Source organism: Hypanus sabinus, chromosome 4 (assembly GCF_030144855.1).
Source record: "Hypanus sabinus isolate sHypSab1 chromosome 4, sHypSab1.hap1, whole genome shotgun sequence".
Classification (NCBI taxonomy): domain Eukaryota; kingdom Metazoa; phylum Chordata; class Chondrichthyes; order Myliobatiformes; family Dasyatidae; genus Hypanus; species Hypanus sabinus.
Genome location: NC_082709.1, coordinates 111,944,428 through 111,971,105, shown reverse-complemented (window position 1 = coordinate 111,971,105; position 26,678 = coordinate 111,944,428). Strand labels below are relative to the sequence as shown.

The 26,678-nt window shown below is 40.5% G+C and overlaps 1 protein-coding gene across 1 annotated transcript in view; it reads left to right on the top strand.

Moving 5' to 3' along the window:
- LOC132393105 (SPRY domain-containing protein 7) overlaps nucleotides 1–26,678 on the top strand; it is a 59,083-nt gene that overhangs the window by 14,233 nt on the left and 18,172 nt on the right. Inside the window, exon 2 of the mRNA XM_059967917.1 lies at nucleotides 22,777–22,893. Coding sequence (XP_059823900.1) covers nucleotides 22,777–22,893 — 117 coding nt within the window. The remainder of the gene's footprint in view (nucleotides 1–22,776; nucleotides 22,894–26,678) is intronic.

Below are 26,678 nucleotides of genomic sequence, written 5' to 3'. Positions count from 1 at the left end.
ATCTTTTTTTGATAACATTGATTCAAAAATTTCCTCATTTGTGTGGCAACATAAAAACCCCAGGTTAAGTAAAAGGCAGTTACAAAAATCTAAAAAAGATGGTGGTTTAGCTTTACCTAACTTTAGATTTTATTATTGGGCGAATAATATTCGAAACTTAATGTATTGGAAATTAGATTTGGATTCACCATTGTGCCCACAGTGGGTAAATTTAGAATGCAATGATGCACAGATGCACAAGGATATTCTCTATTCTCTGTTCTTGGTTCTTCTCTTCCTACTAATTTAGTTAAACTCAATAAACAGTTATCTAACCCTATTGTCAAACACACATTACGAATTTGGTTTCAATTTCGTAAGATTTTTACTCTGAAAAACTTTGTTCTAGATAGCCCTATCTTACTTAACTTTTTGTTTAAACCTTCTTTGACAGATCAAGCTTTTAGCATATGGAAAAGGAAAGGTATACTATGTTTTCGAGATTTTTTTTTGAAGGTAGTTTGATGTCTTTTGACCAACTTTCCAACAAATTTAAGTTACCTAAATCTAATTTTTTTAGATACTTACAAATCAGAAATTTTTTACATAAAGTTTTACCATCCTTCCCCAATTCAACTTTGATAGATTTTTCAGATATGATTTTTACCTTGAATCCTTGTCAGAAGGGATTAGTGGCTCTTATTTATAATATAATTATGAAGATACAACCAGAAATATCAGGTAGAATTAAACAAGAATGGGAAAAAGAACTTCAATATATCAACAGAAAAATGGGAAAAAATTCTACAAATGGTTAATTCTTCTTCTATATGTGCTAAACATGCTTTAATACAATTTAAGGTTGTACATAGAGCCCATATGTCTAAAGATAAACTTGCTCGATTCTATTCTCATATTAACCCTCAATGTGACAGATGTCATTTAGATGTGGCCTCATTGACCCACATGTTTTGGTCATGTCCCACTTTACATGACTATTGGAAGGACATATTTGCTATTATTTCCTCAATTTGGAATATTGATTTACAACCTCATTTTATTACTGCAATTTTTGGTATACCAAATGAGGATGATAACCGGTTTTCCCCTTCAATTAGACGAATGATCGCCTTTGTAACATTAATGGCCAGAAGGTCTATATTACAAAATTGGAAAGAAGTAAATCCTCCTACCACGTTTCAGTGGTTCTCTCAAACTATTTCTTATTTGAGCTTAGAAAAAATTAGAAGCACTATTTTTGACTCATCAATTAAATTTGAAGAAACTTCGACATTTTCATATGAATTAATTTGGTCTCTTCCAGACCTTTTCTCTTTTTATTCTTGTTCTGGTATGGAGTTCCGGAGTTTTTGACACTATCATATACATATAAACTGTTATTATTGCCCATGTTAGTTTAGTTTAGGTTTAATTTTTTTTCAATATCTATTCTTTTTTCTTGTTTTTTTTTAAATTTTTTTTCTTCTTTTTATGATCATTCTTATTCTTTTTTATGTATAATCAATATAGGTTAGATTGATTAATGTACTTTTTTTGCTGATATTTTAATAAGATATTGTTATTTTATTACTAATTCAACTTTAAGTCTAATGTACCCATAACCTATTCAATATTACGATATGTTTTTTTATATGAAATTCAATAAAAAGATTGAAAAAGAAAAGAAATTTAAGTGAATTAACCATTATCAATTGTTAGTGCATATAAGGTAGCAGGCATACAAAAAATCAAGCAGTACAATAACAGTCTGGGAGCAAAAATGTAAACATAGATCCGTAGAATCAAAACAGAGACGTGTCCTGAATAACAAAGGAAAACAAAAGAAACAGTGAGTAGTGTTGGAACTGGAGAACCCAACCCCCCCGCAAACCCAAAATTAGACGGCTACCTAAAAAAGCAGCTAGCTCTACCAAAAAAATTAACCCAAGTATGACTTCAAGTTCTGTGTCATTAACAAAAGTTCCATATAAATAATATAGCAAATAATAGCTAATTTATGCCCTAGAAAACAGAATTACAAATAGGAACAACTTCAACAGAAGTATAAAACTTAATACAAAGAAAATCAGAAGGAAACTAAAACTAACCTACCCGCGAAAAATTATAAAAGATTAAAAGAGAAAAAAAAAGGGAGGGAGAAAAGGGGGAAATTATAAAATTCAAAGAGAGTCCACAGAAAAAAAAACAAAACTTAAGCTATGAATCAACCAACAGGGAGGCCTTCAATAAAAACTCTAAACCCCCAAAACAAGTTGAAGACAATTGTAGTTCTTTATAGATAAGGTTATACAAAAATAAAATAGATTACACAGGTAAAATCTAAAAGTTCGCAGGGAAACATTAAGCTTAAATATCTATTTAGAAAAAAACGCACCAAGTCCAGGGAGAGATTGACTACAGCCCTTAGAGTTTCAATAGATAATGACTGAATTGTTCAAATAAAGTCTGATTTCGGAAAAAATAGTTTTACTCCGGGAAGTACTTATCAACCATTTTAGAAGGTCAAGCCGGTTCCGAAGAAGACGAGGTGGCTGGAAGACTTCCAACAAATGCCTCAGCCTCCTCCACTGATTTAAACCACTTATAATCTCCAGTAGTAAGCGTAATTCGAAGATCAGCTGGATTTCGGAGAGAAGGTCTGAATCCGCGATCAAAAAGCACTTTCATTACACCTTTAAACTCAGCATGCATCTTCAGAACCTGGGGGGCAAAATCCTCCACAAAACGAATAACCGTATTTTGAAAAGCAAAAGTACCTCTGCGGCATGCCTCCATCATCAAACGGTTTTTCACCTGGTATTGATGAAAGCATAAAATTATCGGCCGTGGGCGGGAACCCAGAATTGCTCGAGGAACATAGATCCTGTGTGCCCTTTCAAGCTCAGGTGGAGTCGGAAGGAATTCTTTCCCGAAGATCTCACAGAGAAACTTAGGAAAAAATTCAACGGGAGAGCCCTTTTCGGTGGCCTCTGGCAAACCAAGAATTCGTAGATTGCAACGTCTGCTCCGATTTTCAAGATCCACCATTTTGGAAAAAAGTTTACTTTACTTCTCCTCTAGGCTGGAGCAGAGAGTTTCAAGATATTGAACACGGCGTTTTAAATCTTCAGAAGTTACATCAATGCGAGATAAATGTTCAGCATGTACATCCACTCTAGCATTAATCTGATCCAATTTGACATTCAGCTGGTTGAAGGAAGTTCTAAATTCAGTTCTAAAATCCATTAAAATATCTTGTCGATGTTGTTCCAGAACAGCGAGAATGTCAGCCGACGAAGACGTAGAAGTTTCCTTTTTCCCGGTTTTAGTACTTTTGGTAGCCATTATAAGATAGATGTGTACACAGGCAGGTAAAAGAGAACTAATAAAATACCTAACTAGGGTTTAAGAAGGGAGACATGTAGTGCAAAGGTAAGAAGAATAATGGAGCAAAAGTTCGGAGCAACTAAACAATCGCCATCTTACCGGAAGTCCCCAGGGGGCTTAGTTTTAAGCTGCTTGGAAGAAGTACAGAGGTGATGTTGGGTAAGTTCTTAACACAGAGAGTGGTGGGTGTGTGGAAGGCACTGCCGGCGACCGTGGTGGAGGCGGATGCAATAGTGTTTTTTTAAGGGACTCTTGGATAGGTACATGAAGCTTAGACAAATAGAGGGCTGAGCGGTAGGGTAATTCTAGGCAGTTTCTCAAGTGGGTTAATGGTCAGCACAGCATTACGCTCTTATGTTCTAGGCTAGCTTATCTGATGAAAGTCACTACTCTCAGGCATTCTGTCCCTCTTTATGATTAACAGTGTCTTGGATTTATTACAGTAGGATTAAAACTCAGCTGGTATTGTCACATAGTACATTTATTGGAGGTTAAGATTTATTTCAGAATTGTCCAGTTCACTGCATCATATGTTTCCCATTGATTTTTTTAAGAATTGTAATCGTACTGTCACAGATAACAAATTAATGTGTGTTCTAGTTGCTTACTAGACAGATAATAAATTGGTTGTTGATATAAGAAATGTAAAGTGTATTTCTAACATTTTGAATATACTTCTGCCTAGTAAAAATTGAAAAATGATTTTTCAGGCAACATTTTTTCAAACCGTGTTATTGGCAGTAGAACATTTACTTGATGTTTACTGAGGTAAAAATTGCTACAATGTAATCTGTAGTGATAGAGAACTGACAGCTTCTGCTTCTGATGCAACTGAAGGCAAATCAATATATGCTCAAACAGAAGACTGAATCATATTTTAAGCTAAAAGATAATATGTGAAAGGACATAAAGTCTGCTGAAGGAATTCAGTGGATTGTGCAATATTAATGTGGGGATATTGTCTTCATTTTGGGTCAAAACTCTTTGTTATAATTATTGTTATCAATGTACCGAGGTACCGTGAAAAACTGCATGCTATCCATACAGATTATTTCATCATTTCAGTACTTTGAGGCATGTAATACAAGAGAAAAACAATAACAGGATGCAGAATAAAGTGTTACAGATGGAGGAAAGAAGTGCAGGCAGACAATAAGGTGCGTGGCCATGATAATGTACACTGAAATCAGGAGTCCATTTCATTGTACAGCAGGATAGAAGCTGTTCTTGAGCCTGGTGACACATGCTTTCAGGCTTCTCTAACTTCCTGTTGGGAAAGGGGAAGGAGAGGTGTCTGGGGTGGGAGGTGTCTTTCATTGAGTTGGCTGCTTAATTGAGCAACAAGAAGTATAGAGAGTTACTGGAGGTTTTAATGATGTATTGAGTTGTATCCACAACACTCTGTAGCTTTGTGGTTTTGGGCAGAGCTTTTGTTATAACAAGCCATAGTGCATCCAGACAGGATGCTTTCGATGGCGCATCTATAAAAATTGGTGAGAGTCAAAGGAATGTGTCAACATTTCTTAGCCTCCTGAGGAACTTAGGGGTGTTATTTCACTTTCTTAGCCATGATATCTCTGTACTTGGATTAGGACAGCTATTGGTGATGTTGACACCTGGGAACTCAAAGCTCTCAACCATCTCCACCTCAACACCTGATATAAACAGGAATGTATGCACTACACCCATCATCACAAAAATGCAGTGTTTCAACTCAAAATATGGACCCTTACTTTTCCCCAATGAGTTCTTCCAGTCGATTGTTGATCCAGATTCCAGCATCTGAAATATCAGAATCAGGTTTATTATGACTGGCGTGTGTCGTGAAATTTGTTAACTTAGCAGCAGTAGTTCACTGCAATACATAAAATAGAATTAATTAATTGCATTATATGTATATTGAATAGATTTTTAAAATTGTGCAAAAACAGAAATATATTAAAAAGTGAGGTAGTGTCCAGGTGTTCACTGTCCATTTAGGAATCGGATGGCAGAGGGGAAGAAGTGTTCCTGAATGGCTGAGTGTGTGCCTTCAGGCTTCTGTACATCCTACCTCGCATTAGAAAAGGGTGCTGGAGTGTCCTTAATGTACGCTGCCTTTCTGAGACACTGCTCCGTGAAGATGTCCTGAGCACTTTGCAGGCTAGTACCCAAGATGGAGCCGACTAAATTTACAACCCTCTGCAGCTTCTTTTGGTCCGGTGCAGTAGCCCTCCCATACCAGACAGTGGTGCAGCCTGTCAAAATGCTCTCCACAGTACATCTATAGAAGTTTTTAAGTGTATTTGTTGACTTTCCAAATCTCTCCAAACTTCTAATGAAGTATAGTCGCTGTCTTGTCTTCTTTATAGCTGTGTCGATATGTTGGGACCAGGTTAGGTCCTCAGAAATCTTGAAACTGCTCACTCTCTCCACTTCTGATTCCTCTATGAGGACTGGTGTATGTTCCTTCATCTTTTCCTTCCTGAAGTCCACAGTCAGCTCTTTCATCTTCCTGACATTGAGTGCAAGGTTGTTGCTGTGACATCACTCCACTAGTTGGTCTATCTCGCTCCTGTACGTCCTCTCGTCTCCATCTGAGATTCTACCAACAGTGGTTGTATCATCAGCAAATTTATAGATGGTATTTGAGCTATGCCTGGCCACAGTCATGGTTATATAGAGAGTAGAGCAGTGGGCTAAGCATGCATCCCTGAGGTGCACTAGTGTTGATCGCCAGCGAGGAGGTGATATTATACCCAATCCATACAGATTGTGGTCTTCCAGTTAAGAGGTCAAGGATTCAATTGCAGAAGGAGGTATGGAGGCCCAGGTTCTGTAACTTCTCAATCGGGATTGTGGGAATGACGGTATTAAATGCTGAGCTGTAGTTGATGAACAGCATCCTGACATAGGTGTTTGTGTTGTCCATCTGGTCTAAAGCCATGTGGAGAGCCACTGAGATTGCATCTGCCGTTAACCTATTGTGGCGATAGGCAAACTGCAATGGGTCCAGGTCCTTGCTGAGGCAGGAGTTCAGTCTAGTCATGACCAACCTCTCAAAGCATTTCATCACTGTAGATGTGAGTGCTATTGGGTGATAGTCATTAAGGCAGCTCACGTTATTCTTCTTAGGCATTGGTATAATTGTTGCCTTTTTGAAGCAAGTGGGAACTTCCACCTGTAGGAATGAGTGGTTGAAAATGTCCTTGAATACTCCCACTAGTTGGTTGTCACAAGTTTTCAGAGCCTCGCCAGGTACTCCGTTGGGGCCTTCCCCCTTTTTGCTGTCTTTAAAGACAGCCTAACATCAGCCTCCAATTCAGAGATCACGGGGTCACCAGGTGCAGCAGGGATCTTCACAGCTGTAGTTATATTCTCCCCTTCAAAGTGGGTGTAGAAGGCGATGATTTCATCTGGTAGTGAAGCATCACTGCCATTCATGCTATTGAGTTTTGCTTTGTAGGAAGTAATGACTTGCAAAACCTGCTTGAGTTATCGTACATCTTATGTCACTGCCAACCTCATTCAAAATTGTCTCTTTGCCCTTGAAGCCAAGCCAAATCACATTGTGGTGTGCTGTAAAATGTGAAAGCAGACTGTTAAAACTGCAGAATAAATGTGGAATTCAATGTAATATTGTATAACTTCAGACGATAATTGTGTAGAATCTCAGCTCCCTTCATTTCCAGGGCTAAATTCAGTTACTAATTCTTTCCTGTCTCCCATGTTTGGAGGGTAGCTGAATGACACTGAGTTTGGTCATTATCTCAAACAAATTTACTGAACAGCAACAGTGCTAGCAAAACTACCAATATGTTACAGACAAGAGAAAATCTGCTGATGCTAGAAATCCAAGCAATACACACAAAATGCTGGAGGAGCTCAGCAGGCCAGGCAGCATTTATGGAAAAGAGTAAACCATTGATGTTTCAGGTCGAGATCCTTCATCAGGACTGGAGAAAGAAAGGAGAAGTCAGAGTAAGAAGCTGGGGGGAGGGGGAGAAAGAAATACAAGGTAGTAGTGATAGGTGAAACCGGGAAGAAGGGGAGGGATGAAGTAAAAAGCTGGGAAGTCAATTGCTGAAAGAGATAAAGGGTTGGAGAAGGGGGAATCTGATAGGAGAGGACAGAGGCCACAGTGTAAAGGGAAAGGGGAGGAACACCAGAGGGAGGTGATGGGCAGGTATGGAGATAAAATGAGAGTGAAATAGGAATGGTGAAGGTGGGGGGGCATTGCTGTAAGTTCAAGAAATTGATGTTTGTGCCATCAGATTGGAGGCTACCCAGATGGAATACAAGGTTTTGGTCTTCCAACCTGAGTGTAGTCTCATTGCAACAGCCGACAAGGCTGTGGACTGACATGTCAGAATGGGAATTGGAGTTAAAATGGGAGATCCGCTTTTTCTGGCAGACAGAGTGTAGGTGTTTGGTGAAGTGATCTCCCATCTACAACGGGTCTCATCAATATACAGGAGGCCACACGAGGAGCCCTGGATACATTAGATGACCCCAACAGGCTCGCAGGTGAAATGTTGCCTCACTTGAGGTGTGACCTCACCTGGACGGACTGTTTGTGGCCCTGAATGGTAGTGAGGGAGGAGGAGTTATAGGCGCAGGTGTAGCACTTGGTCCAGCAAGGATAAGAGCCAGGAGGGAGATCAGTGGGGAACGGGCAACTGGACAAAGGAGTTGCGTAGGGAGCGATTCCTGTGGAAAGCAGAAAGTGGGAGGGGGGAATATGCTTGGTGGTGGGATCCCATTAGAGATGGCAGAAATTATGGAGAATTATGTGCTGGACGTGGAGGCTAGTGGGTGAAATTTCTGGTGGATGGTGTGTAGGTACTCAGCGAAGTAGTCTCCCAATCTACACTGGGTCTGTTACAGCATCAGTTAGAATGTTGTAAATGATTATTAGTAATGCACTACCTAAAAAATCTATTTTTTTCAAAATCTTAACAGAAAATGCTGTCAAAAATTCACAGGGTTTCAGCGAATTTAAATAACTGTTTACATTTGAAAGCAGCTGCCAATCAAAAATATATTTGAACAAATCATGCCAGATGTTTCCATTTGAATTCAAAGGCTAGGCTCCTCCCTTGGTCAACAGGCACTGCTGATTTCAGCAATAAAATGAGTTGGAACATTCTTGTGTTTGTGAAAATAGTTTTTATGATGTGCCAAGACTCTTAACTAAACTTTACCAAGTTAAATTCAGGGGGAAAAAAAAACTTTTTAATGTAACCCCCTGGGTCGCCTCAGGCTCGCTCAGCTCATTCTCGTCTAGGGGGAGCAGCCTTCGGCCCCGCCAGACTGGGTAATCAGCTGGTGTGGATGCTGTGTGATGTCCCCACTTCGCCCAAAAACAGACAGTACACCATGTGCGATTAAATGAGTACAATTTATAAAGGTAACTATAACTAAGTGATTAATAACGATACAGTATATATGAAGAAAAAAATAAAGAGAAGGCACCAAACTTATCCAAGTCCAAACCACTTCGTGCACAACCGTTGGAGCTCAATTACTGAAGTCTTCTGGCCACCATTCGATCCCCTCCAAACTCCTCGACTCACAGCTTAGGACCGTCCGAAGTGGTCAACCAAGCACATCTAGCTTCATCTCTTCTCCTCGGAGTACCTCCTGGCCTCGGACCCCCGCTTGGGGTCCGTTCCTTGCCCAGCTTACCGCATCGCGTCCTCTCTCTCTCACCCCCTCGCGCCGATCTCCCCAAAAGCCCACCAACAATAGCTTACAGACTCAGAAGAAAGAACAACATTAATCCCAATTGGTTTACAAAGGAATACAATTCTCGTTATCAGTAAATTTTAACCCAAACAAGCTTCCAGCACTCTCTTGCGACAAAGAAGCATTCCTGCTTTTAGCAAAACAAAGAAGCCATTTTGATTACATACACAGTAACAAAGAAAAAAGAAGAAACCCCCTTTATACTCTCCCCCCCACCAAATAAAAGTTATGTCCTCATGACTATTAAATAACTCGCCACCTTTCCTGCCAACACACCATAACCCAAGCACAAGCAATGACATCTCCTCCCCACACAGTAAACCTCACACCCTGTTCCTCAGGCGCTACATAGGCCAACTATCTGGGAGTTCCCTAACCCTTCTGAGACCTCCGTACCCCCTCACCTAAACCCTTCAGGCTAGGACACAACTGGGGATACCTAGGGCCCACTATCAACTCCTCTCTCAACCTCTCACTCATGCCCCCCACTGCACACAGCTAACCCTCCCCACTACACCTGACTCAGTGGGAGAAGAGCCAAAGGTCTCTTCCTCAATTGAGGGAAAGTCAGCAAAAGGCAGCATGTACCACACATCCAGCACATTATCCATCGAATCTGTATTCTTCCTCATTTCTGCGATCGGTAGCTGCTGTTTGATCTTCTCCAAACGGAAACACGTGGCCTGCACTGCTCCTGCAGTCTCTTCAGCCTCCTGTTCAGTGTTCACGGCACTTTTCTCCAGCTTTTTCTTCCTCATGACTTTTTCCAGACCAACTTTCTCCAGTCTCTCCGTCTTCATTTCAAACTTGATTCTGTAGAGATAGTCACTCACGAGCTGCGACCTTCGCCAGCCCTGGCATGTGTCCAGAAAACACTTTAACTCTGTAGTTCTCAGCCGCTCCTGCAACGACTTCACTTCATATTCTCCTGAGGCAAATCCAAATACCAAGAGATCATCCACATACACCAAAACTCCAAACGCCTCCACATCCCCTATGGTCTTCCACCTGCCCCGCAGAAAGGTTGCAAGGGCTCCAGATATGCCCTGTGGCATCTTTTCGGACCGGAAGACTCCTTTGGTACTTATAACGGCCGTCTTCTGCTTGTCGGCCCCACTCATCGGGATCTGGCAACATCCACTCCTCAGATCCAGCACCTTAAGACAGGCCATCGCCTCTTCGGCCCTCAAGGCCATATTCTGGTCACTGACAGTGCGCCTCTTCAGCGCACTATAATCCACATACACGCTGCCTATGTCTTCCACGGCTTCAGGGGCCAGTCGCCACAACCGCTCTCTCTCCGAGGTGTCTTCAGCGGTCAACTCCCCTCCCTTGTGGTATTTCGCAGCGTCCACTAAGAGGGTCTCACCCTCTGATACTTCCCCCAGGCCGTACCACCACCAGCTCTTGTTTGAATTCAGTATCGGCCCAATGCTGCTACACACGTCCGCACAAGCAGCTCGAAACTCTGGGTGCATCGACAATGCCTCCAAACAGCGCTCACCCGCCTCCTCTGGGCAGGCCCCCAAGCGCACCAGCAGGATATTGGTTCTCTCCAGAACCGAAACGCTGCCCGTCTCAACAGTGTCCGGACACATCAGCATTAACGATTCATGAACCTCAGTCAGCTCCACATTTGCCTCTAAGAACTCCATTTTCACTGACCAACAACGGTCGTCTGGATAATCACCGGCACTGGTACCCCAAATCTCCAGTGTCCTCGATGTTGTCAAGGGTAAATGCTTCCAATAACGGTTATAAAACAAACTGTACAGCAACTTAACTGGCGCCCCGGTGCCGAGGATGGCTTTAACTTGACTTTCATCCATCCGTAACAACACTTGTGCGCGTGGTCCCTCTAAGCCTTCAGGAATAGGGTCTGCTCCTTTCGGGAGTTCCTTGGTACATTGCTGGGAACATGCTCCCCCAGAGACCCCAAGCCGTTCCCCCACCGGGCCTCCTCTAAGTTTCCCAACACCTCTTGGATCAATGGAACAACAGATCCCCTTGGCACCGCGAGCAATTTATCTGCCCCCCCTAGCCAAAAGGGATAAAAACTTTCCACCAATCTCCTGCCATGGATATGATAAGCCCCCCAGCTGCGGCATTTGACTTCCAGTCGAACCAGCAATCGCACACCCACAAAGGCACACCAGCTCTTCGCCACAGACATAATTTAAAGAGGGTGATCACACAGCTTCCACAGAAATCAATCCCGGATAAGCCCCCACAATGTAACCCCCTGGGTTGCCTCAGGCTTGCGCAGCTCGTTCTCGTCTAGGGGAGCAGCCTTCGGCCCCGCCAAACTGGGTAATCAGCTGGTGTGGATGCTGTGTGATGTCCCCGCCTCGCCCAAAAACAGACAGTACACCATGTGTGATTAAATGAGTACAATTTATAAAGGTTACTATAACTAAGTGATTAATAATCAGTTTGCTAGATGTCTGCTTTGGCCTGGTGGGTTCCACATGAGGACTCAATCCAAGCTAGATGATTGTCCCACTTGGGAGGCACAAAACCTTTTGCAACACAATTACAAAGAGAGAAGGGGAATTCTTTGTAGTGCCTCAGTCGATATTTATTCCTCCAACAAATGTCACTAAAATTATTTCTCTCTGCAATATTGTAATATAGTTTGATGTGGTTTTAATAAGAATAGACTACTACCCCTTAATGCTTGCCCTTCCATTCAGTGTCAGTGAGGTAATTTTCTACCTCAGCACCTCTTTCCTGAACTAATCCCACATTGCTAGATTCCCTTGAAATCTGTGCAACTGAAGCCTCTACAGCCCCATAATAATTTTGTACATCACAAATCTTACAATCTTATTAAGTGAGATCAGCTCTCAATCTTTTAAAGTCAAGAGACTATCTGCCCAGTTTGTCTTATCATTTTCTCATAGGACAGTTCCCATCCCCAACATTCCAATTCATTGGAAGTCAATCTGAAGGAGCCTTCACTGCATTCCCTTTATTACAAGTGTATCCTTTCTGAGATAGGAAACATGGACATGTACATAATATTTGAAGTGTGGGTCTCTGCAATGGGCTTATTATTGTCACATGGAAGAACCTTACATGGAGAAGTTTGTTCTGCTTGCTATTCAGACTGATCATCCATACATTTTACATCAAGGTGATAGAAACAAAACTAATGCAGAACTTTGTGTTGTTGTTACATAGAGTGTACATTGCCCCAAAACCTCACCCTTAATAATGGATTCCAACATCTTCCCAACCACTGAAGTCAGCCTAACTGATTTCCTTTCTTCCGCCTCTCTCCCTTCTAAAAGAGTGAAGTGACATTTGCAGTTTTCCAGTCCGTAAGAACATAAAATTTAGGAGCAGAACCAGGCCATTTGGTCCATTGAGTCTGCTCTGCCATTTCATCATGGCTGATTAATTTTTCCTTTCAGCCCCAATCTCCTGCCTTCTCCCTGTATCCCTTCATGCCCTGACAAATGAAGAATCTATCAACCTCTGCTTTAAATATATCAAGTGACTTGGCTAACACAGCCACTTGTGCCAACGAATTCCACAGATTCACCACTCTCTGGCTAAAGAAATTTCTCCTCATCTCTGTCCTGAAAGGACACTTATTTACTCTGAGGCTGTGTCTTATGGTCTTTGACTACCCCACCATAGGAAATGTCCTCTCCACATCCACTCTGTCGAGGCCTTTCAACATTTGATAGATTTCAATGAGATCACCACTCACTCTTCTAAATTCCAGTGAGTACAGGCCCAAAGCCATCAAACACTTGTCATGTGGCTACCCTTTCAATCCCAGAATCATTTCTGTAAACCTCCTTTGAACCGTCTCCAATGTCAGCACATCCTTTCTTAGATAAGGGGCCCAAAACTGCTCACAGTACTCCAAGTGAGGTATCAATATTACATCCTTGCTTTTGTATACGAATCCTCTTGAAATGAATGGTAACATAGCATTTATCATCTTCACCACCAACTCAGCCTGCAAGTTAACCTTCAGGAAATCCTGCATGAGAACTCCCAACTCCATTTGCACCCAGGATCTTTGAATTTTCTCTCCATTTAGAAAATAGTTGTTTACCAAAGTGCATAACCATATACTTTCAGACAATGTATTCCATCTGCCACTTTGCCCATTCTCTTAATTTGTCCTTCTGTATCCTCTATACTTATTCAAAACTACCTGGCCCTCCATCTAGCTTCATATCATCCACAACAAAGCCATCAATTCCATCATCCAAGTCATTGATATATAACATATAAAGAAACGGTCCAAACACAGACCCCAGTGGATCACCACAAGTCACTGGCAGCCAACCAAAAAGCACTCCCTTTATTCCCATTCTTTGTCTCCTGCCAATCAGCCACTGCTTATCCATGATAGTATCTTCCCTGTCATACCATGGGTTCTTAACTTTTTAAGCAGTTTCATGTGTGGCACTTTGTCAAAGGCCTTCTGAAAGTCCAAATTCACAACATCCATTGATTCTCCTTTCTCTGTACTGCTTGTAATGTCTTCAAAGAATTCCAACAAATTTATCATGTGCATCCAAGTACCCAGAAATTACATCCTTAACAATTGACTCCAACATCTTCCCAGCCACTGAGGTCAGACTAACTGGCCTGTAATTTCCTTTCTTTTGCCTTTCTCCCTTTGAAGAGTGGAGTGATATTTTCAATTCTCCGTTCTTCCGGAACCATGCCAGAATCAATTATTTTTTGAAAGATCGTTACTAATGCCTCTACAATCTATTCAGCCGCCTCTTTCAGAACCCAAGGTGTATACCATTTAGTCCCGGTGACTTACCTAGCTTCAGACCTTTCAGTTTCACAAGAACCTTCTCCCTAGTAATAGCAACTTCACACACTTCTGGCCCCTGTCATTCTCGAACCTCCGGCGTATAGCTAGTGCCTTCCACAGTGAAGACTGCTGCAAAGTACTGATGTGACATACCATCTGGATGTCTCGATTGCGCCCACAGAGACTTGTTTTTATTCCTCTATGGAACCTATCACTACTGCAGTCCTTTTCAGCTCTCTTCTCTTCTGAGCCACAGCACTGGAATCCGTGCCAGAGACCCAGTCACATCACCTTACTCCCGCCACCTGCCCCCCCCCCCCCCAAGCCCTGGTAGGTTGTCCCCCTCAATTATATCCAAAGTGGTATCCTTATTGTTGAGGAGAACAGCCACAGGGGTACTCTGCACTGGATGTCTATTTCTCTTCTTTCTAACAGTCTCCTGGTTATCTGCCTCCTGCAGCCTAAGAGTGACTACCTCATTGCAGCTCCTACTTATCACTTTCTCATCCTCCAGTATGAGCCAGAGGTCGTCGAGCTGCAGTTCTAATTCCTTAATATGTTTTCTGAGCAGTTGCAGCTTGGTGCACCTGATGCAGGTGTGTTTATCTGGGAGGCTGGAGGTCTCCCAGAATTCCCACATCTCGCCCACAGAACAAAACACTGCCCTGGAGCCATTCTCACTGCTTTAACTATGCTCTTACAGACAAGGAATTAGATTAAAGAAGGAAAAGAGAAACTTACTATATACTTATTGCCCAGGCCTGGCCACTTCAACTCTGGACCACTTACAGAAGTGGTCGTTCTGCTTGCACCTGCCTTATTTATTGCTCTTTCTAATGAATCCCGCTCAGTGATTGGTCGCTGTTCGCTCCAAAAAAATCTGCTTCAAAGTTCTGACTTCTTAATCTTCAGTGCGATCTTAAGTGAATAATTTCTAAGGTAGGGACACATTCGGCGCAACTTTGTGGGCCAAAGGGCCTGTATTGTGCTGTAGGTTTGCTGTGTTTCTATGAAAAGGGAGCTGTCTCCTTGTGCTCCCACTCAGTGATTTGTCACTGTCCTCCGGAACAATTCCAGAATCTATTGATACTTGAAAGATCACTGTTAATGTTTCCACAATCTTTTCAGCTGCTTCTTTCAGAACCCTAGGTCTATCTGGCCAAGGTGACTTATTTACTTTAAGACCTTTCAGCTTCCCAGGCACCACCTCCTTAGTAATAGCAGCTACACTCATTTCAGTCCCCCGACACACTTGAATTTGTGGCATACTTATAGCATCTTCTACAGTGAAGACTGATGCTAAAAATTTAAGTTTGTCCACCATTTCTTTGTCCCCCATTACTATCTCTCCACCGTTATTTTCCAGCAATCCAAAATCCACTCTTGACTCTCTTTTACTCTTTATATATCTGAAAAATCTTTTGGTATCCTCTTTCAAAATATTGGTTAGCTTACCTTTATTTTATCTTTTCTTATTGCTTCTTTGGTTGTCTTCTGCTGTTTTTAAAGGCTTCCCAGTCCTTGAACTTCCTACTAACTTTTGCTATATTATAAATCCTCTCTTTTGCTTTATGCTGTCTTTTTAAAAAAATTTTTTATTAGTTTTTCAAAACACTTTACAAATTAAAAACCCCAAGTCCCAATGAGGAACATTAAAACAGTGCAAAGTTAAGTGTACAATAACAATATGCTACAAAGGAAGAGAATTTAGCCAACAAAAAAGCACCTAAATTAAAGACAAGTAAGCCTAGTGTCCTCCCCAAGCCCCACAACACAAGAAAAAACAACAGCAACTCCAGACCAACCACAACACAATATAGAGAGTATAAGTCAGGACAATCAAACTCCCAGACTGTGAATACACTCAGCAACAGAGGGTAATAATGCCTTCCACCAGAAAAAAAAAGGAGCTGAAAGCAAGGGACCGAAAAGAAAAAAAAACCCTAGTCAAGAGGAAGATTATGAAAGTACTCGATAAAAGGTCCCCAGACCTTATGGAACTTTAGATCCGAATTGAGAACTGAATAATGAATTTTTTCGAGGTCCAAACAGGCCATTATGTCGTTAAGCCATTGAGCATGAGTGGGCGGGGTGACATCTCTCCATCTGAGGAGGATCAAGCGTCTAGCCAGGAGAGAGGCAAAGGATAATATTTGGCATTTGGTCGGACCCAGACATAAATCTGTCTCGCCCCAAAAACCGAACAGAGCAATTAAGGGGTTTGGTTCTAGGTGCTGATTCAGAATACACGATAACGTAGTGAAGACATCTTTCCAGAATTTCTCCAAGCTAGGACAGAACCAGTACATATGGATGAGAGAGGCCACGCCCCTCTTGCATTTATCACAGAGCGGACTAACACTAGGGTAGAATCGAGATAGTTTAGATTTAGACAAATGGGCTCTATGAACAATCTTAAACTGTAAAAGGCAGTGGCAAGCACAAAGAGAGGTTGAGTTAACCGATTTGAGAACTGAATCCCAGCTCTCCTCAGATAAGGAGATATTTAAATCCTGCTCCCAGGCCATTTTGATTTTATCCATGGGGGCCCGTCGTAAGGCTGCTAGTTTATCTCGGATGATTGATAGTAAGCCTTTACCTAGTGGATTCATGGAAAGAAATAGGTCCATAGCATTTTTCGCAGGCATTTCAGGAAAGTTAGGAATTAAAGGAGCAATAAAGTGTCGGATTTGGAGATATCTGAAAAAATGAGCATTGGGCAGATTGAACTTAACAGAGAGCTGCTGAAAAGAAGCGAAGCGATTATCAATGAAAAGATCTTCAAAATGTCTAATGCCCTTCCTATACCAAACCTGGAATGCTGAATCGTATGTAGTAGGTAAAAAAAGGTGATTATGAGCAATAGGGCTGGAAACGGAAAACCCCTGGAAACCATAGCATTTCCTGATCTGAGCCCATATACGCAAAGTGTGTCTAACAAGAGGATTAGCTATTGATCTGGGCAGACTACTAGGGAGTGCAGAGATAGATAATTCTTTAGTGGAGCTCAGCTCCATCGCCACCCAGATAGGACACTCGGGTTGGCCATGGAAAAAAGACCAGAAGGTAGCACAATGTATATTAGCTGCCCAATAATATAAACGAAAGTTAGGTAAAGCCATGCCACCCTCTTTTTTTAGATTTTTGGAGATGGATTTTATTAATTCTTGAGCGCTTATTCTGCCACAGATATGACAAAATAATAGAGTCTAAGGAATCAAAAAAAGATTTAGGAATAAAAATTGGGATAGATTGAAATAGGTATAAAAATTTGGGGAGAACATACATTTTAACAACATTAATACGACCTACCAAAGACATAGATAGAGGTGACCATTGTACCAGACTCTGTTTTATAGCATATGAAAGATTGGCAAAGTTTTCACGAAAGAGATCTTTAAACTTCCTTGTGACTGTAATTCCAAGATAAGTAAATTGATTATGGACTACTTTAAAAGGGAGATCATGAAATGTTAGCTCTTGTGCTTCTTTATTAATTGGAAGAAGTTCACTCTTATGTAAATTAAGTTTATAGCCAGAGATCTGGCTAAACTGGTCAAGAAGTGAAAACATTAGAAGTAAGGATATAGACAGATTTGAGAGAAAGAGTAATAAGTCATCAGCATAGAGAGAAACTTTATGCTCAACACCCCCTCTCCAAATCCCAGTCAATTCAGGGCGGTTTCGAAATGCTATAGCCAGAGAAAGGGACTTAAGGGGCATCCCTGTGGGTGCCACGTTTGAGATTAAATACTTGGGATTTCTGAAAATTGGTTAAAACAGAGGCAGTAGGACACAGGTACAGCAATTGGATCCAAGAGATGAAACTTTGGCCAAGGTCAAATTTTTCTAAAACTGCAAAAAGGTAGTTCCACTCTATACGATCAAATGCTTTCTCCGCATCGAGGGAAATAACACATTCAGGAATCCCAGTTGGAGGTGAGTATAAGATATTAAATAAACGCCGAATGTTAAAAAAAGGGAAACAGTTTTTAATAAACCCTGTTTGGTCATCAGAGATAATGGAGGGAATGACGGTTTCTAATCTATGAGCCAAAACTTTAGCTAAGATCTTTACATCAATATTGTGCAGAGAGATCAGCCTATACGAGGAACACTCTGTTGGGTCTTTGCCCTTTTTAAAAAGAAGAATAATAGATGTCTCACTGAAAGAGGGTGGCAATTTGCTGTAATTAAACGAGTCAGGTAATACTGAAAGTAACTGAGGAGAAAGAAGAGAAGAGAATGATTTATAAAATTCTACAGGGAACCCATCAGGTCCAGGAAATTTCCCAGAGGACAGTGCAGAAATTGCAGTAGGTATTTCTTCTAATGACATAGGCGCATTGAGTTTGGCTTTGAAATCAGATGAAAGTGAGGGGATATTCAGATTCTGTAAAAATTGATCAACAGAGATATTGTCATTCAGAGATTCAGAGGAATAAAGCCAAGAATAAAAATTTTTAAATGCGTCATTAATTTCTAAATGAACCGATGTAAAGTCTCCGTTCTCCTTCTGGATCTTTGTAATATGTTGTTTGGCTTTGGAACGCCTCAGCTGATTGGCTAGGAATTTACCAGACTTATCCCCATGAATGTAAAAGCGACTCTTGCTTTCGAGAAGTTGGCGTTCGACAGGTTGAGTGGACAGAAGGTTAAATTTAGTTTGGAGTTCAACACACTTCTTGTATAATTCAGGGTTCTTAGTTTGGGCATATATTTGATCCAATTCTTTAATCTGGTTAATGAGGTCTAATCGATCTGCACGGGATCTTCTGTTGAGATTTGCTGTGTAAGAGATTATTTTCCCCCTCAGATATGCTTTCATGGCATCCCAGACAATCTGGGATGGCACTTCAGGTGATGTATTAGTGTTAAAATAAAAGGTTATCTGATCCTTAATAAATTTAAAAAAATCATCATCTGATAGTAAAGTTGAATCAAACCGCCAGTGTTTATTCCTCTGAGGGAGACCAGGCAAATTCAGAGAGAGAGTAATTGGGGCATGGTCAGAGATCAGTATACTCTGGTAGTCACAAGAGTGGGCAAATGGAATAAGTTGGTTATCGAGTAAGAAATAATCAATTCTAGTGAATGTATGGTGAACATGTGAGAAAAAAGAATAATCTCTCTCCGTAGGATGGAGGAAACACCATATATCAGAGATACCATAATTAGAGAGAAATGATTAGATAGCTAAGGCAGATTTAGTAGGTGGTCTAGTAACAGAGGACGATCGATCCAAATTGGGATCTAACCAACAATTAAAGTCACCACCCAGTATAAGAGAGTATGAGTTTAAGTCTGGTAGTGCGGAAAAAAACCGTTCAAAAAAATTAACATCATCAAAGTTGGGGGCATACAGGTTTGCTAGTGCAACTTTAGTGTTATATAGTTTGCCAGAAACAATAATAAAACGGCCATTTATATCAGATATTTTATGATGGAGTTCAAAAGGAATATTTGAGTTAATAAGAATGGAGACTCCCCTAGCTTTAGCGGGAAAGGATGAATGAAAATGCTGACCTGCCCACTTTGACAAAAGCCGGGAGTTATCAGAACAACGAATATGAGTTTCTTGAAGGAAAGCAATGTCAGCTTTGAGTTGTTTGATATGTGAGAATACCTTCCTCCTTTTAACAGGGTGATTCAATCCCTTTACATTCCAGCTCACAAATTTAAGTGCACTAGCCATTATCGATTACTAATGCATAAAAGGCAGAAGGCATATAAAAAGTCAAGCAGTACAATAGCAGTCTGGGAGCAGAGATGTAAACATAGATTTGTAAAATCAAAACATATACATGTCCTGAGCAATAAAGAAAAACAATAAATACAGTGAGTGATGTTGGAACTAGAAAACCCACCCCACCCATACAACCCAAAACTAGACGGCTACCAAAACAAGTAGCTAGCTCTACCAAAAAAATTAACCCAAATACAACTTCCAGATCTGTGTCATTAACAACAGTTCCGTGTAAATACTATAATAAGTAGTAACTAGTTTATGCACTAAAAAACATAACTACAGATTAGAACACCTTCTGCAGGAATATAAAACTTAATACAGAGAAAATCGGAAGAGGACCAAAGCTAACCTGCCAGCGAAAAAATTATAGAAGAATAAAGTAAGAGAAAGGGAAAAAAAGGGATTAAAAAAAGGAGAGGAAGGGGAAAATTATAAATTCGAGTATTTATCAACCATTTACAGAGAAGAGAGAAAAAAATTCAGAAATTAGAAAAATGGGGTGAAGAAAAGAAAAAAGTATAATAAAATAAATAAATATAGAAAGAAGGAAAAATAGATCGGCAATTAAACTGTGAACCAACAAACAGGAAGGCCTTCACTGAAGACTTCAAACCTCCAAAACAAGTTAAAGTCAGTTGTAGAACTCTGTAGATAAAGTTGTACAACAATAAAAGATAGATTACACACACACCAAATCCAGGGAGAGATTGTCAACAGCCCTTAGAGTTTCGATGAATAATGTCTGAATGATTCAAGTAAAGTCTGAGTCCAGAAAAAGTAATTTTACTACGAGAAGTACTTATCCACCATTTTAGGAGTTCTGATCGGGTTCCGAAGATGGCTGGATAGCCAGAAGACTTGCCACAAATGCTTCAGCTTCCTTGGCTGACTTAAACCATTTGTATTTCCCTGTGTTAAGTTTGATTCGTAGATCAGCAGGGGAATGAAGAGAGGGTTTAAAACCACGATCAAAAAGCACTTTCATTGTGCCTTTAAACTCAGCGCACATCTTTAAGGTCTGGGGTGCAAAATCTTCCACAAAGCGAATGGTTGTATCCTGGAAAATAAAAGAACCTCTGCGACGTGCCTCTATGATCAGGTGTTTTACCTGGTATTGATGGAAGCACAAGATTACTGGTCGCGGGCGGTTGCCCAGAATTCCGGCGGGAACATGGACCCGGTGTGCCCGTTCGAGCTCAGGCAGGTTTGGAAGCAAATCTTTCCCGAATATCTCACAGAGAAACTCGGCGAAAAACTTCACTGTTGATCCCTGTTCGGTGGCCTCTGGCAATCCAAGAATTCTAAGATTGCAGCGTCTGCTGCGATTTTCAAGATCCACCATTTTGAAAAGGAGTTTGTTACACTTTTCCTCCAAGCTGGAACAGAGAGTCTCCAAGTATCGAACACGACTTTCTAAATCTTCAGAAGTCGAATCGATGTGAGATAAGTGTTGGGCATGTTTGCCCACCTTGTCATTGATTTGATCAATCTTGACCTCCAACTGTTTGAAAGCGGTTTTGAATTCCTTTAAAATTTCATCTCGGAGCTGACCGAGTGCAGCCAGGGTCTCGTCTGAGAGAGCTGGAGCTTCCTTTCTCCCGGATTTAGAGCTCTTGCTAGACATTGTAAGTTAGAGATGTTCACAGGCAAGTAAGAGATACCGAAAAAGTTCCCGACTAAGGTTTAAAAAATGGAGACATTTAGTGCAAAGATAGCGACAGTAACGGAACAAAAGTTCGGAGCAGCTCAGCAGTCGCCATCTTACCGGAAGTCCCCGCTTTATGCTGTCTTTGACTTTACTTTTCAGCCACAGTTTCCTCGTCCTCCCATTAGAAAACTTCTTCTTTGGGATGTATTCTGCGTTTTGCAAATTGCTCCCAGACACTCCAGCCATTGCTGTTCTACCATCATTCCTGCTAGTAACCCCTTTCAATCAACTTTGGCCAACACCTCTCTCATGCCTCTGTAATTCCCTTTACTCCACTGTAATACTGATACATCTGATTTTAGCTTCTCCCTCTCAAACTGCAGAGTGAATTCTATCATATTATGATCACTGCCTCCTAAGGATTCCTTTACTTTAGGCTTACTATTCAAATTTGGTTCATTACACAATATCCAATCCAGAATTGCCTTTTCCCAAGTGGGCTTAACCACAAACAGCTCTAAAAAGCCATCTCATAGGCACTCTACAAATCCCTTCTCCTGGGCCGCAGCACCAAATGTATGTGCATATTGAAATCCCCCCACGACTGTCGCAACATTGTTATTTCTACATACGTTTTCCATCTCCAGTTGTAATTTGCATCTCATATCCTGCTGATTGTTTGGAGGCCTGTATATAACTCCCATCGGGGTCTTTTTAACCCTGTAGTTTCTTAACTCTACTAGCAACAATTCTACATCTGACCCTGTCACCACTTTTTAAGGAATTGATTTAATTTTTTTTACCAACAGGACCACTCCACCTCCTCTGCCTACTTGTCTGACTTTTGGGAGGCTGGAGTTGATGTGTGCCATGACCATCCTGTCCATGCACTTAAAGATAGTAGAGCCACTGGGTGATATTTATTAAGACACGTGACCTTATTTTTCTTTGGCATCAGGATATAAGTGGTCATTAAGTAGGTGGAGATTTCAGAATGGAGTGAGGAAAGGTTAAAGATGTCAGCAAATATTCCCACTAGCTGATCTGAGAACAGAGCTGGGTAAGTCATCTAGGCCAGTCACTTTTTGCGGGTTTGATCCTGAGACAGGTTGACGTCAGCTACAATGACCATAGTATATGTGTGTTAAAAGTGATTGGGACATACAATGTCATTTCAGTGTAATATAATTTTATTTGTTAATCCTTTGTATTTCACCTTATCAAAGATCTACTCAATAACAAAATAGACTACATCATTGGTTTATCCTTTTCCATTTCCTGTAACATGACAAGTAACTCTACCTTACAAAAATAATTAATTCTGAAGTATTGTGGACATTTCTAGACCATGCTTGACATTATATAATAGCACATTTTTGTTATTTTTCCTTCTGGCATAGTTTGAATTCGTTACATTACTGCATTTAACTTTTTAAATGATTTTATATTTCCATAATGATGTTAATTCTATTAACAGCTATTCTATCTTTATAGGAACGGATGTAGTTATTGTTAAAAATGGGAGGAGAATATGTGGCACAGGAGGTTGCCTAGCCAATGCACCTTTACATCAGAACAAAAGTTACTTTGAATTCAAAATCCAATCAACAGGTTGGTGAATATATTGGAGAATTATTGAACTACAGTACATTTAGTAGCCGTTTATTGTAATTGCTTTTCTATGCAGTTCAGTGTGGCTAATACTGTGTCATGTAACACCATGGTCCTGGAAACATCTCATTTTTACTATGTACTGTACCTAGCAGTTATGGTCGAAATGACAATAAAAGTCACGACTTGACTAATCATTTTTCCTTGAGATATTGATTGAACAGCAGGGGACAGAGCTAGAATACTGGATAGCTACACAGAGTGGCAAAGTAACACTAGTGGAGTTGCACGGAGCTGCAGTTATTCTTCATTTTTATAAGTGATCTGATGAATAACATAAAGTGACATATAAGTTTGCCGATGACAAAACAATAGGTGACATTGTAATCTAAAAGTATCTGACTACTTAGTATTTAATAAGCTACACAAATGTGAAATAATAAGTCAAATAAGTTTAGTCACAGAAAGATTAGAATGTATGTAGGTCATAAAAATGTCATGGATGGGTAGATAAACTAATTTAAAAGGCCATTGGAATGCTGTCCTTTATATATAAAGGACTGAAATATAAGGAAGTAGAAGTTTTACCAAAATTATATTCCTTTGTTGATTAATTTAGAGCAAATTGAGCATAGATTTGCCAGGATGATACCTGATTTCTAGATTAAATTACAAGGAAAGATTGCATTAAACTTCTGTTGAGTTCTTTGGAATTTAGGAGGTTCAGAAGTGACATAGACGGAAAGAAAATTCAATTGATTAGGAAATCTAAACTTTTGAGTTAAAGGTATCTAACCTAAATCTAAGAGTCAGTCTTTTCACTACAGACAGAAGGAATATGCAAAACTCTTCAACAAAAAAACAATTGACTCTGACCACATTTATCTATCATCAATTAAAACTAAAGGGTCACAAATGACAATGATATGATTTAAATTTCAAAGGTACATTTAATGTCAAAGAAATGTATACAATATACATCCTGAAATGCTTTTTCTTTGCAACCATCCATAATTAACAAGAGGAGTGCCCCCAAAGAATAAATGACAGTTAAATGTTTGAACCTCAGAGATTCTCCCCCCCAGCTCACCCCTCCTGCATGTAAGCAGCAGCAAACAACAATCCCTCCTCCCCCCATCAGCGAAAAAAAAAGTAATGGCACCCACCGCCAAGCACTTAAGTATGCAGCAAAGCAACAGCAAAGACACAGACCTGCAGTATCCCAAAGACTACTCGTTCACCCGGTATTCTACATATCACAAGCTCTGTCTCCCTAATAAGGGGAAAAGAAGTGTCTCCATTTCACAGCAAGAGGGGAGACATAACAAACAACTCGCTGGTTTACATTGTTAAAAGTCTGTTGCATCATTTTTTCTGAGCTCTGTGCCCAAAGATCTCGGGTCACTGGGCACACAGCCATAGAACTTCTGACTCCCACGACACACCGATCTTCTGCCAGGGCACTGACCTCGATCCACTCATCTCCAGAGCCTCGAGATCTCGGACCCCTGAATACGAGCTAAGCTCTTAAGCGTCATCCTTGGCATGTCGAACTGTTGAGCAGATTGAAGTGACCTCCATGTAAGTGAGAGTTTCTCTAGTATCTGTATAAAAGGAAATTAGTTTGAGGTTCACACCTTGTTACCCTAAACCCCAGCCATATTATAGATTGTACGAGAAAATATTAGAGATTAGGTAACAGTGGTTAAATTATAGGACTAGCTCATTGATTTAAATCAATCAAGGAAGCTGAGATCTTTAGACTATAAGACATAAGAGCAGAATTAGGCCATTTGGCCCATCGAGTATACGCCATCATTCCATCCTGGCTGATTTATTATCCATCTTAACCTCATTCTCCTGTCTTCTCCCCATAATCTTTGATGCACCTACTAATTAAGGACCTTTCAACCACTGCTTTAAATATACCCAATAACTTGGCCCCCACAGCAGCCTATAGCAATGAAATCCACAGTTTCACCATCCTCTGGTAAAGAAATACTTCCTCACTCTGTTCTAAAGGGACATCCTTGTATCCTGAGGATGTGTCCTCTGATCCTAGACTCACCCACTATAGGAAACATCCTCTCCACATCCACTCTATCTGGCTCTTTCATTATTCAATAGATTTCAATCCGATCCTCCCCCATTCTTCTAAACACCAGTGAGTACAGGCCCAGAGTCATCAAGCGCTCCAAGTATGTTAACCCTTTTGTTCCCAGTATCATTCACGTGAACCTCCTCTGGACCCTCACCAATGCCAGCACATCTTTTAAGTAAGGAGCCCAAAACTGCTCATAAACTCCAAGTGCAGTTTGATCAATGTATATTCTAGTCCTCTTGAAATGACTGCGAATATTGCATTTACCTTCCTTACCACCAATCCAACCTGCAAGTTAACCTTTAGAGAATCCTGCTTGAGGACTCCCAGGTCACTTTGCACTTTGTTTTCCTGTTCAGAAAATAGTCTGTGCCTTTATTCTCTCTACCAAAGTGCATAACCTTACACTTCGCTATACTGTATTCCATATTTAAAAGCATTTTATTAAATAAATCTGGAAGTTAATAAACTAACTAAATTTGTAAAACAAAACACCTGGTTCACTGATACTATACAGGGAAGAAAACCTGTTGTCCAGGCCTGGCCCATTTGTCACTCCAAATCACAGTAATGTGGATGTCTGATAACTATCTTCTGAAAAGGCAGAAACATTGTTTGACAAGATTGTTACAAATGAAATATTGAACCAACCTTCCAAAAAAAAGAAATGATTCCATTTAAATTAATTACATTTTGAAAAGTTCAATGAGGAAATGACAATGTGCATCCATTAAATTATCTCCAATAACCCGAGAGTTTGTTAACCAATTATGAAGACTTAATATGTTACTGAAAGCTAACTCACATCTCACTCGGGAGTGTAAAGCACAAAATGCTGCAAGTCAAGCGGCACCTATGGAGGGAAATGAACAGTCAGAGTTTCAGATCGAGACCATTCATCAGGAAGGCTGAGTACTGTTAAATGGTCTCGGGTCAAAACATCAAATGTTCCCCTTCCATAGATGCTGCCTGAGTTGTTAAGTTCCTCCAGTATTTTGTAAGTGTTACTCAAAATTTCCAGAATCTGTAGGGTCTTTTGTTCACAGCAGAGTGAAAATTTTCAGATTATTTTACAATGAGAATTTTGAAACAATCTTGGTATTTCTGAGTCTCCACAGCTTCTTTGATGATTTGCTCAGGAAGATACTAAAAGATTCTTAAGTGTTCTTTGTGAAATCTCCCCAACAGATTTTCTTGGACTTCCTTAAATTTAAACCACTGTGCAAACTCAGCTATCTAATTTCTTTGCTGTTACTGGTCTGACAAACCAATATTTCTTACTCACTGTTTTAAGTTTATTCAAGGGTCTCTTTTGTCCAGCTGCATCTACTGCACTTTTCTGCTAGAGGGAAATTTACTTTTAGATGCAAATGTCAAGCCATCTTAATTATAGATCTCCACTTCAACCACATATGTCAATGAATTAAAAATAGTAACATGATTTCTATTAAGGTTTTGTTCTTTTCCCTCTCAGTTTTAAAGTGTAGCATTCTCTCTTTATAAGGGAGGTAATACACCTAAGCTGCGGGACATGGTCAGGAGGGGGAAAGACGATAAGCAGCCAGTGCAGGGCACCCTGCTGTTATTCCCCTCAATAACACATATACTACTTTGGATACTGCTGGGGGGAAAATGGCCTAGCAGAGGAAAGCTACAGGGGTTAGGTCTTTGGCATTCTGTCTAG